Source organism: Lolium perenne, chromosome 2 (assembly GCF_019359855.2).
Source record: "Lolium perenne isolate Kyuss_39 chromosome 2, Kyuss_2.0, whole genome shotgun sequence".
NCBI lineage: Eukaryota > Viridiplantae > Streptophyta > Magnoliopsida > Poales > Poaceae > Lolium > Lolium perenne.
This window is the reverse complement of record NC_067245.2, coordinates 207,932,467-207,944,235: the sequence shown is the minus strand read 5'-3', so window position 1 is coordinate 207,944,235 and position 11,769 is coordinate 207,932,467. Positions and strand designations below refer to the sequence as shown.

The 11,769-nt window shown below is 47.7% G+C and overlaps 2 protein-coding genes across 5 annotated transcripts; one reads left to right on the top strand and one right to left on the bottom strand.

Annotated features, from left to right (window-relative positions):
• Positions 1-208: 208 nt before the first annotated feature.
• Positions 209-6,544, top strand: LOC127334690 (uncharacterized). 4 transcript variants are annotated; one of them, XM_071826437.1, is made up of 8 exons: positions 209-454; positions 2,914-3,015; positions 3,310-3,362; positions 3,435-3,482; positions 3,643-3,736; positions 3,825-3,972; positions 4,184-4,304; positions 5,079-6,544. In XM_071826437.1, exons 3-8 carry the CDS (start codon positions 3,360-3,362, stop codon positions 5,100-5,102), a joined length of 438 nt encoding a protein of 145 aa, XP_071682538.1. In that variant the 5' UTR covers positions 209-454; positions 2,914-3,015; positions 3,310-3,359; the 3' UTR covers positions 5,103-6,544. The 4 variants fall into 4 exon arrangements, 3 of the variants coding, with proteins under 3 accessions (XP_071682538.1, XP_051217177.1, XP_051217178.1); XR_011752312.1 differs by lacking the exon at positions 209-454 and having other exon boundaries at positions 2,637-3,015; positions 5,079-5,196; positions 5,300-6,544; XM_051361217.2 differs by lacking the exon at positions 2,914-3,015.
• A 75-nt stretch (positions 6,545-6,619) lies between these two features.
• On the bottom strand, positions 6,620-8,299 carry LOC127334689 (uncharacterized). Its single transcript, XM_051361213.2, has one exon. It carries the CDS (start codon positions 7,956-7,958, stop codon positions 6,897-6,899), a length of 1,062 nt encoding a protein of 353 aa, XP_051217173.1. The 5' UTR covers positions 7,959-8,299; the 3' UTR covers positions 6,620-6,896.
• Positions 8,300-11,769: the final 3,470 nt, after the last annotated feature.

The window sequence follows — 11,769 nt, the reverse complement described above, 5'->3', positions numbered from 1 at the left end:
GACTGACTGTTTATGCAAGTTGTGACCGTCGGCTTATCTACCCTGTTTATTTTTTAAAAGAAAACGAAAACAAAATCGCGCCCGTCGTAATTGTAATGTCGGCCTAGAGTTTATAAGCCTAGGCTTATTCGAAACTAATGGTTCTACAGGCCCAGGAGGGATCGAATGTGAATTCAGCCCGGTTCCAAAAAGACACAGAGGTCTGTCATCGTCCCGTCCCACTCTCTCCAGTCTCCCCTCCCCACACACACAGCGCCCACGACGACGCAGCCGGCGCCACGCTCCACCTGCCACCGTATGGCGTATGCTCGAACCGTTTGCCGCTCCCGCGCTCCTTCTTCTCCTCCCCGCCGAGCCGGAATCGCGGGGATCTGCTGGCGGTTCCTCGCGCTCTGCTTCGCCTGGTACTCAGCCCCAACAATTCGAGAGGCGCTTGGCGGGCGAGTTCATCGCGGTTCGTCTCTTACAACATACTACTCCCTCCGTTCCAGATTAATTAACTCAAATTTTTCTAGATAGACAAAGCTGAGACAATTAGTTTGGGTTAGAGCCTCAGAGGGAATGGTACTTCTTTGCTTCTTACGTGTATGCCTAGTTACCATTCATCCTTAGTCGCTCTTCAGATTATGAGTATTGAGAAGTGGGGAGTGGACTTTCAGAGCAGGTGCTTGGTGAGCACCCGTATTCAGACCGTGTATATTGCATCAAGATCTGTGCAAGTTCTTTTTTTCCCCTCTCAAACAATTTCTCATTTTTGTATCTCTCACACCACACATTGTTTGAACTCAAAAATTTGCAGATCACTTAAACAGTTAAACATAACAAAAAGAAAAGGACAAAATTTATATTTGCACAAAAAAATTCCGAACTATTTTTCCTCCATTCTATTTGTTATTTTTGAGTGAGTGTCTAATCGAAATATTATATAATTTGAGAGATAAAAAAAGAAAAGGACAAAAAATGAAAAGGTGCGTGGAGCGCACCTGCTCCACCACGCTTTTCCCTATAGAGAATCCGAACGTTTCAAAAAAAAAAAAGTATTGAGAATCCGCCGTGAAGAGGTCAGGCCATGCCAGCCATAGTTAGCCCTCGGAATGATCCCATGGAATTTAGATGATCAGTTCTAACTAATGGAGCCAAGCTCAAAGCAAACACTTATAGAAATCCCGAGAAATATGCTATACGAAGGCATACAAAAAGTATGGCTCGATTGCACAACTGCAAGAGAATTTGAACTCAATCCTTAATGATCCAACAAAGGCCACCACTCTTCCCCTCCCTTATCCTTTTCTCTACAGTACTGAGAGAGGCGAAAAGGAGGGCGACTCGCTTCCTTCCATCCGCCGCCGCTGAAGGCGGGGTCTTCCTCCCCCTCCTCGCGTCGCCACGGCGACCGTGGGATGGGGGGGAAGACTCGCTGATCTTCGGCCGGCGTGTAGATAGGTGTAGGTTAGGGTTTGCCGGCGGTGTATGGTCGGTGCCATCGCCGCCGCCGCGAATAATATCTTCCGGGCCACTGCCTCGAGGTCGCCGTTGTGCGGAATCGAGGAGCCGCGGATTAGTTTCTCTGCTGTTCGGTTTGGATGGAGGAGTTAGGTTTCCTGAGCGAGATCGCCGTGGCGGCGGCGGGGATCTCGTTGGTGGATTTTGGTCTCTGTCTTCGTCCGCGTCGCGCCGGCGTTTCCTCCAGCGCCGTCGGGAAGACTGGAGTTGTACAGGAGTTGTGGCCGCCGGCCAGGTGTGGCTGGTGCTGGTCTTGAAGGTCCCGAGATCCGTGTGGAGTTTGTGGCTCGCGGCAGGCAGATCCGGCGTCGACCCTCGGCGTGGTCGACAGGGTGCGCCGTATCTGGAGATCGACGACGAGCTCGGGGCGAGGCCCCGACCGACGAGCCCCAGCGACAAGGTGAGCACGTTCTGTGCTCCGCAATTGAGGTTCACAAAGCCGTTGAGCGGCAATGGAGCTGCGTCGACCTCAGGTGTGATGGCCTCTGTCTCTCTTCCTCTCGGTGTTAGCCATGGCGTCGCCGGAGTTGAGCGGCGGATGGGATCTGGTGCAGGGTGCCCCAAGCACTTCTTTGTAATTTCTCAGTTTTTCGGGGTGTTTTCTGCAAAGTGTACGGGTCTGCGTGTCCTTCTGGACCGTTCCGTTCGGTGTGTACGTGTTGTGTATTTGTCTTTGATCTAATGAAATGCGTATACATCTTCAAAAAAAAATCCTTAATGATCCAACAAAGTCGAGAAAACATGTAAAAACATCATACAATAGTACATTCGTGCAAAAGGTAGTACCAAACCAATGGGTTGGTTGATCTGCGGAATGGTAAGTCAATCCATCCACTGAAAGTTCTTAACCATAACAACATCCTTCATTTGTGCTGCAAAGATGGACATAACATGCCAATGCAGGGGGTCACACCTGATGAAAATTACTCCCTCTGTTACATAATTCTTGTCATGATTTTAGATCAAATTAAACCATGACAAGAATTATGGAACGGAGGGAGTAGTTAATAACTGAGAGGGAAGATCAGGATGCTCCCACATCGCAATACAGCTGAAATAGAGGGGAAGGAGGCCAAACAGGGGAGAACAAAACAAAAAAGAGGTACCCAAGACATAGGAAATACAAGTATGTAAGTTATGGATTCGGTGTTCTGGGCACACTTTATTTTTTCGACCCAATCAACTCAAACATCACCCTGCAGGCTTATGTGGGCATGTGGATCAAATGATGCTTATGGACTCATTAGACTGTAACTTATCGTATAAATGAGACCCACATACTGCTGCAACCTTCAAGATGCTATTTTGCTTCAGAAATCATGCCCATCCAAGTTGCTTATTTTCTATTGTCAATAAGCTGGCACTCCGTACATGCTAGCTAACATTGTTTTTTCTTGTATATCATATCAGGAACTTTTCTGTACTTAACAAGGAATATTTAATCATGGCATAGGAGATCATCAAGCAATTCTAACTTGGCATGGTGCACTCCAAGGAACCCATAATCATCAGGCAATTCTAACATGAAGCCTTATCTCCAGCCAGCCTAAAACTTTGTTAATTTGATGGCTCACTTTCGTTGTTTCATGTAATTCCAAATGTTCATGTGCCAAAGAACATATAAATGAATTAACGAACACATTGTTGAGTACCCAACTCCAGAATATGATGCTTCACTTATAATTTGAATACACCACAAGATTTTTACTCTGTACATTCCTTTTCAGGATTATTGTATTCCAGCCACCTGGTGTGTATATAGTGATAAAGATTGATAATATTGTTTTCTGCATTTCTGCATTGAAGGTTTATCTGTGGCTATCGTCTTAAACAAGCACCAGTGATATCAGTGAACCATGGTACTTCTGCTAGGGAGTGATATGAGCTCATGCTTCCTTGCTGACTCTCTATTCATGTCGATTTGATGTCAGGTGCAGGTCATCATATGCTCACAATCAGAAGACTGGATAGCAGCGAAGGTGAACTTCTCTTCATGTTTTTATTTGATACATAACAGTGTAAAAGCTTTCTTCAGTGATTCCAAATTGAATTCTTGTTTGTACCCTTGTACCTCCTCTGGAATCATTGTCTTGTTCGGTACGTGATTAACATGTTATTGTCCTCTTGAATGTGTTGTAGCTCTCAGACGTTCATCCATCTTGCTACCCTCTATTCAGTATGGCATGGTTACCCAGCAGTAATGGAAGATTAACGTACATGCCTTGGACCACAAGTAAGCTGCTTGCATAACCAATCACTCATCTCCTGATTCGAGTTACAGGTACTGCCTCATCACTTTGGTCCATGTGATGCTTCAACAGATAAGCTGGCGTCTGAAGATGATGTATTCTGCAACCTACTGTTGTCCTCTTCGCATGGAGTTGGCACACTCCTGTCTCTCGGGCATTTTAACATGAAAAACTTTCCTATTATGCCTTCCATGGATAATTGGACATCGGATGTTGCAAGGTATCCTGGATGTACCTGAATTACTGCTTTATTGTATGCATGCTTTTGCTGTTGCAGTTTAAGAGGCAGCAGAGCTGCATTTACACCCATCTGTGAATGGTGAGCTAAACCATCTATACTCAAATTAAATAGTTTTCTAATTGGGGTACTCTTGTATTAGATTGCTGACTAGGTTACTAGTTCTCAGTAACCTAACATGCTGACCTAACAGGCAGGTAAGGTTGCATATCCAAGCAGATTTGCCTAAAGTTTCTCGCATGGTGGCAAAGCCATATCATGATCAAGAAAGAGGTGATCAAGAGAGACTAGCTGCTTTGGGGAGTACAGACCAGGTTACCTTACAGGCCTTAACTTGGAGTTTTTATTTATTATTCATAGAATTGACTAATCATGTTAAAAATTCCATACTTAGTGCAACTTGTGCATGAACCTTATGGACATGTATGTGCAGAGAATTATCATAGTTACAATTTGATGAACTAGTCTAATATTCTTAGAATAGGAAAGCCGTGATTAAGACACTAAGCCTGAACTATCTTTTATTTGTTTGGGTTCTTTTATTGAAGAAATTATTTAAGTCTGCAAGGAAAAAATAATGTATGACAGTTTTAAGCGCGGCAGCCTTCTTTTGCTCGCATATTTATTTAAACTGATAAATCAACAATGACCTGAAACTTCTAACACGTGGTACAACGCACGAGACCCATTTGGAATAAGAGTTGATCAGTCAGACAGAAGTTCCACTCTTACAAAATGAGCCATCAACATCTGCGGCGGCTATGGATTTGTGTGATTTTCTAAGATTAGTTTGTTATCACTCACACCTGTTACTGTCATTTTCCATGCCTGTTTCAGACAAGCATTTGGGATCATCACTGAACAACCCAGATATGATACGATCCCCTGCTATGACTGACAAATTGTCACCTCTCTCCTTGATTTTATTTGATATGTTACCTTCATTGGTTCCAAATTCAATTCTAGTTTGTACCCTTGTACCTCCTTTGGAATCAGTGTCTTGTTCATCAATCGATTCACATGTCTTTCTGCCCTCCTGGATGTGTTTTAGCTCTGTACGTTAACCAATCGTGCTATCCTCTATTCAGGAAGGCATGGTTGCTCAGCAGTAATGGAAGATGAAGACTGCTGTACGTACGTATCCTGGACCACATCTCCACATGTAATCTGCTTGCATACCCACTCATCTCCTGCTTGGAGCTACAGGTACTTCTACTGCATCCATCATGGCTTCTGTTTTGTTCATGTGATATCGGTGCGTGAGCTGACGTCTGAAGATGATGTATTGTGCAACCTACTGTTGTCATAGGCGTGAATCATCCGCCAGCTTTCAAAAGAAAATCACACCAACTTCGCCATGGAAAACTGGGCATTGGATGCTGCTCTATGTACGGGACTTGCAGCTTGATTGTGTGCATGCGTTTTCAGTTGCAGTTGCAACATAAGAGTTAACCAAAAACAAAAAGAAAACCACCAAAAGCTCCATCTGCATAATAGCATTCATCTCCGATGAATGGTGTTACAAACCGTCCACAATCAAAACTAGGAGACCTTCCTGAATGCGTTACTCCTGTGTTACTTTGCATCCCATAAATGGCCGATCAGTTTGGGTAGGTCTCACTAGCCTAACATGTTGACCTTGCAGGCAGGTAACATAGCGTTGTTAGGCAGGTTTGCATAAAGTTCTTCTTGCTATGCTGAAGGCGGCTAGTAATAAGGTCAATAAATTAGCAAAGCTATCATGATCAAGGCAGAGGCTTTTTTTGCGGGGGGATGTTTCATACTACTACATTATTAGTGGAAAACAATGCGTGATTCAAATTTTGTGTCCACCCTACCTACATTTTCTTCAGACTCCCACAGCGTTAAACCCAGTTCAATACCGATGCTGGACCATTTTTCATTTGCTCCGGATCTATTTTCCACGGGGACCGCTCTGATTCTGCAGACTGGCCTTTACCCTGCACATTTCTTTTGTATTACGTGGTTTAATGCAGAGGGACCATTTTGCAACAAGAGTTGATCCGTCAACTTTAGCTGTGTTCTTAAGAAATAAGCAATCAACACTCTGTAAAAAAAAGAGCAATCAACATCTGCGATGGATATGGGTGTGTGCGTGGTTACTCGAGAGAATGACAACGATTGTGCCGCATTATTGAGAAAAGGTGTGTTTTGATCGTTATCGCCACCCGACTTGACTAATACAGAATGAAATGTTTAACTTACCTTGTTCATTACTCTTACATCAGTAGTTTGGCACCCTGAATATTGTGGTTGCTTAGAGGTGCCCATCCCCTAAACACGCGGGCAAATTGATCAAGAGAAGTTTGGCCTCAGAAGACACAGAATGATTGGTCGCTCCAAAATCTTTGGAGCGCAGAGGACATATCTAGTGCTACGGTAGCATGCTCTGAAGGGCAGGCATGTATAGCCAATTAGCTCATTCGGCGCTACCGTACTGGCCATCCGAGGTGAGGTCGATTTTTCAGGTGTTGTGTTCTTGAGATTGTTCAGTTGGGCAGAGTTGAATGAAACTACCCCCACAGTGTATGTCAGTCTCCAGACAAGTTACTACCATGCTGCAATTCATCAAAGTTGTTACCAGAGTGCAATGAGAAGGAAGAAGCAGTTCCAATAGAAAGTTGCAACCTTTGTTTGTATTTCTGAAACCCAGAACACATTGATCAGTCAGGCACTAAATCAGCACGGTGACAGACCCAGCAAGCGAAAAAACGAAAAACAACTCGACCTGTATGTCAGTTACCTACCATTCACAGCTTCACACTCCGGTGAAGCATCTGAGAATTTCACAACCAGCGTCAATCAGTACACTGATCCTAAAACTTCAAGCACGCAAAGCAAGAAAAAGAAGAAGAAAAATGGTTGTCGCGGAATGTACATACAGATCAAGTGATCTTGGATGAGCTCCTGAAACCTTGAATCAGCAGGCAGAAGCCCTGCCCCGATGGCTGCGCTCCCGCTGCCTCCTTATTCTGTTGTTGCTTGGCGCGCGCCGGTGCCGGCGACAGAGGCTTCTCGTTTTCCTGCTCGCCGCTGGTGATGGCGGCGCCGTCATCCATCCAGAGTTTCGTCTCGGACGCGCCCCTGGCGTGGAAGGTGAAGACGGCGCTGGAGGAGGAGGCGGCGGAGGGGTCGATCGGCTGGAAGAGCCAGCCGTGGAGGTCCCAGGTGACGTCGACGGGCGCGCCGCCGTCGAGGAAGAGCGTGTGACTGCCGCGGAAGTTCCACCGCAGGCGGCGCAGCTGCACCACCTTCCGGCCGTCCACGGCCACCCAGGCCTCCGCGTCGCCGTCGAGCCCGATGCCGATCTCGTGCTCGGCGCCGGAGTCGAGGAAGCGCGCCCTGGTGGACCAGCGCCCGCACCCGACGAACCGCTCCCGGCGGCGCGCCATCCGGGACGCGGCCACCGGTATCCCGCCGTGGAGCCGCTCGACGTAGCCCCGGCTCAGGTCGCCGAGCAGGAGCACGAACTCGGCGTCGGCGACGACGGCCACGTAGTACCCGGAGACGGGCTCGGGCCCGCGCGCGCCGTCGTAGCGCGCGGAGGCGTAGTCCCAGAAGACGCCCACCACGCAGCTGCCGGCCGTGAAGGTGCCGCTCCCCTTGCGCCGGTGCAGGTGGCGCGGCGCGGCGGCGGCGGAGGCGGAGTGGTGGTGGCGGGCGCCGGCGTCGTGGACGGCGACGGAGAGCGCGGGCCCGTCGGGGGAGCGCGACCAGGTGACGTCCACGAGCAGGTCCTTCCCGGACGCGGAGAGGCGGGAGCGGTACACGGTGGTCACCCCGCTCATCGCCGCCGCGGCGGTCCCTCCGGCGGCGGCACCGTCCGCGGGCCTCCCCGCCGTCGCGGCGGCGGCCACGGCGGCGGCATTGACGGCGGCGGAGCCGGAGCAGGCGACGTCGGAGATCCGCACGGCGTGCTCGCTGAAGCAGGACACGAGGTCCTTCATGCCCGCTGGCTCGGTGGCTGGACGTGCAGCAGGCAGGCACGCCGCGAGCACGAGGAAATCCCTTTGGGCTTCGGCCGAGTGCCCACTAGGCTAGCGGGCGTGCCGGGATGGCATTTTGCAGATGGCGACGGGCAATTGGTATTGGAATGAAGCAAACGAAACGGGGTGAGGCAGGAGAAAAGGTATCGCTTGATTGGGAAGCCTGACAGGCAATAGCCTGCTGCCCGCAAGCTAGGTATAAAATCTTTCTCCTGTTCCTTCCCCTCCCATCTTCTTTCTTTCCATCATTCTCGACTATCTATATATGCTTCTACCACTCCCTCGCCTGGCCGTGCCTGGCCTGCTTTAATTCCTTCTCATCACTAGGAGCTACTATAGATGGTAGTGGAGGCGTGGAGCACATATTCCACCAAAGCTAAATTCAATCATGTTGGCGTCATGTCCTCGTGAGAGAATTTTCTTGCTAGGCTTCCGGTGGTGATGGGAAAATATGTTTTTTCACAAATACACCCCTATGTGCTTCGTTGTTGTTTTTTCACAAATACACCCCTATGCGACACGTGGCACCTACCCACAACGTGTACTGTGTCGTTTTCTTGAGCTGGCATACAGTCACGTTTCGCTAATCCCGTCGACGAAAAGTGACACCGCATTTACAGTTGGCGAAGAGACACCGGCCGAGAGGAGGCGACCAGACACCTCTAAAACCCATCTAGGGTTTCGCCCCTCTCACAAGTGACGCTCCGGTGGTCTGTAGTCGTTGCTAGGTGGTCTAATGTCCTATTTATAATTTTTATTACTTTTAGTCATCTTTTACTAAACGTTGATTTTTTTAATAGATCGATGAAATTTCGCAAAAAAGAAAGAAGAGACACCGGTTTGCTTCGGCAGCTTTCCGCGAGGATACTTTTAACATTAACATTCGATGGAGGGTATTTTTGACAAATACGATATGTGGAGGGGTATATCTGTAAAAAGAGGCCTAGCAGACCTAAGCGAAACGCACGAATGAATACCGAAACGTACACTGAGGTAGCGGTCAGGTAGGGAGAGAAAACGCATCTGTTTCTTTTACTGCTTTCCTAAATGCGCACTGAAACTTCCCAAACGAAACGGTCGGGCCACGTTCATGCTCCACGAACGTACGTACGGATGAGATCAGGCACGGAAATATCGTGTCGGGGCAGCGCTGTACCATGCTGATTAGTGATTAGACAGCGACACGTGAGACTCTCCCCTCGGCGCAGCCAGCCGGTGATCAGATCAGGCGGGGAAATATCGTGTCGCAGGTCTGACGTGTCCACGTACTGCATATTGCAGCAGCTAATATGGAATGTAGGCCCTAATGGTATGGGTATACTATGATATTGTGGCGTACGTGCACGCGCTATCGGAGTAGTGCCATCATCTTGGATTCTCCGGTCGTGTCGAGACCGTAGACTCCGTGGAACCTGTTGCGTAGTGGTGGAATACAGGAAGAAATCATTGTGAATTATCATGTTCCACACACGACCGGCCGCGAAGGTCTGCGTTCAGCAACAGCAATAACAAAACGGTCCCAACCGAGACCATTTCCACGTACTCCCTTCCCTCCATTCCAAAAATATATAAGGGCATCTTTAGCAGCTCACCCTATTTCGGACACTAAACTTACACTAGAAAAAATAAATTACACAATGTGTGTGATTTATGTGGGATCTCACTTGACACATTTGGTCCGTTTGGTTTGAGCAACGGGTAGAAATTCAGTTGTGCTGCTCTTTTTATCCGTTTGGGTCAAGGGTGGCCTAGCATATTTTTGTCCGCACCGGCCTTCTGCCTCCTTCTTCCATTTTCACCCAAAAGATTTTCATATAAATAGAAAACAATAATGTTGTGGCGAAAATATTTTACATAGTGTACAGTCAAATGAACAAGATAGTTCGCAATCACCGTAGTTTAGTAAATACACAACATAGTTCAGAAAACAAATAAACGAGATGAGATGACAACTTGTTTCCTGCCAATGCCCATTGATGCTCAACCAAATCCGCTTAAAGTTGATCGTAACGGTGGCGATCATGGATCTCATGATGCCCATGGAGAAACCCTCAAATGTTGTTGGCTGAGGTCGCAGTGCAAGTAATTCACCGTGAAATAGCCACCCTTGGTCAAGGAGGCATTTATCACACTCATTATCAATGATTAGACTCTCATATATTACCCCTGATGTGTAAAAGGACAGTTCTTTCACTCCCAATGCATGCAACGTATGGTTGCAATTATCCTCGGGAACATCTTTACCTAGTTGATCGACAACAGTCGGGTAGTATCGACAACATTTGGCTCTCTCAGGTAAACATAGCCCAACACTCCAATCACGGTTTTACAGAACTTGTACATCGAGCCGAGGCATGTGGTCTCGCTCATTCGCAAGCACTAGTTAATCAACAAGATCATCGGCAACTCCATATGTAAGCATGCAAATAGAGTTATTGCACAGAGAAGCGATTTGTGTATGGAGTGGCCTACGTGCCCTGGTAGGTGGGACCCGGGAGGAGAAGAAGTTTTCGGTTGAAAATGGGTCTTGTAGATGCTCCATCCATTTGTGTCCCGCCGATGGGCTGGTGGAGTACGGATTAAAACAAACAACCACCATCCGTTTACATCGAACTGCTTAAGATATCCTAATTATCGTAATTTTCCGTATATATTTAGACAAATTTGTAAGGGTATCTCCAGCGGCGCGACGCAAACGATCGCTGAGCGACCGTTTTCGTCCGCCGTGACCGGAAATGCGGGCCTGCTCCAGCGGCGCGACGCAAAGTGACCGGGCCGTCCGCGGAGACGCAAACATGGCCCAAATATGCGCCAGGTTTACGTCTCCGCGGACGCTCGGCGGTCGCTTGGAGCGTCCTCCATTTCTTACCCGGTCCCGCATGTCAAAGACAACGAAATCGACCGCTTCGATTTTCTTCTTGTTCCCCTTCTTTCCTGCCCTAGTGCGACGCCACCACCATGCTGCTTGTGACGGTAAAGCACACGTCCGTTGGGAACCCCAAGAGGAAGGTATGATGCATACAGCGGCAAATTTTTCCCTCAGTAAGAAACCAAGGTTATCGAACCAGTAGGAGTCAAGAAGCACGTTGAAGGTTGATGGCGGCGGAGTGTAGTGCGGCGCAACACCAGGGATTCCGGCGTCAACGTGGAACCTGCACAACACAACCAAGATACTTTGCTCCAACTTAACAGTGAGGTTGTCAATCTCACCGGCTTGCTGTAACAAAGTATTAGATGCATAGTGTTGATGATGATGTTTGCAGAGAACAGTAGAACGAGTATTGCAGTAGATTGTATTCGTTGTAAAAGAATGGACCGGGGTCCACAGTTCACTAGAGGTGTCTCTCCGTAAGATAAATAGCATGTTGGGTGAACAAATTACAGTTGGGCAATTGACAAATAAAGAGGGCATGACCATGCACATACATGTTATGATGAGTATTGTGAAATTCAATTGGGCATTACGATAAAGTACATAGACCGCTATCCAACATGCATCTATGCCTAAAAATTCCACCTTCAGGTTATCATCCGAACCCCCTCCAGTATTAAGTTGCAAATAACAGATAATTGCATTAAGTATGGTGCGTAATGTAATCAACAAATACATCCTTAGACATAGCATTGATGTTTTATCCCTAGTGGCAACAGCACATCCACAACCTTAGGGGTTGTCATTACTCCCCGCATTTAATGGAGACATGAACCCACTATCGAGCATAAATACTCCCTCTGGGAGTTACAAGTAACAACTTGGTCAGAGCCTCTACTA

What these genes read in the sequence shown, in the direction of transcription:
- LOC127334690 (XM_051361217.2), top strand. An exon ending in AAGACTGGATAGCAGCGAAG is followed by an intron (nt 3,483 to 3,642) that starts GTGAACTTCTCT and finishes AATGTGTTGTAG; the next exon opens with CTCTCAGACGTTCATCCATC. An exon ending in TGGACATCGGATGTTGCAAG is followed by an intron (nt 3,973 to 4,183) that starts GTATCCTGGATG and finishes CTGACCTAACAG; the next exon opens with GCAGGTAAGGTTGCATATCC.
- LOC127334689 (XM_051361213.2), bottom strand. Translation starts at nt 7,958, where the DNA reads ATGAAGGACCTCGTGTCCTGCTTCAGCGAGCACGCCGTGCGGATCTCC.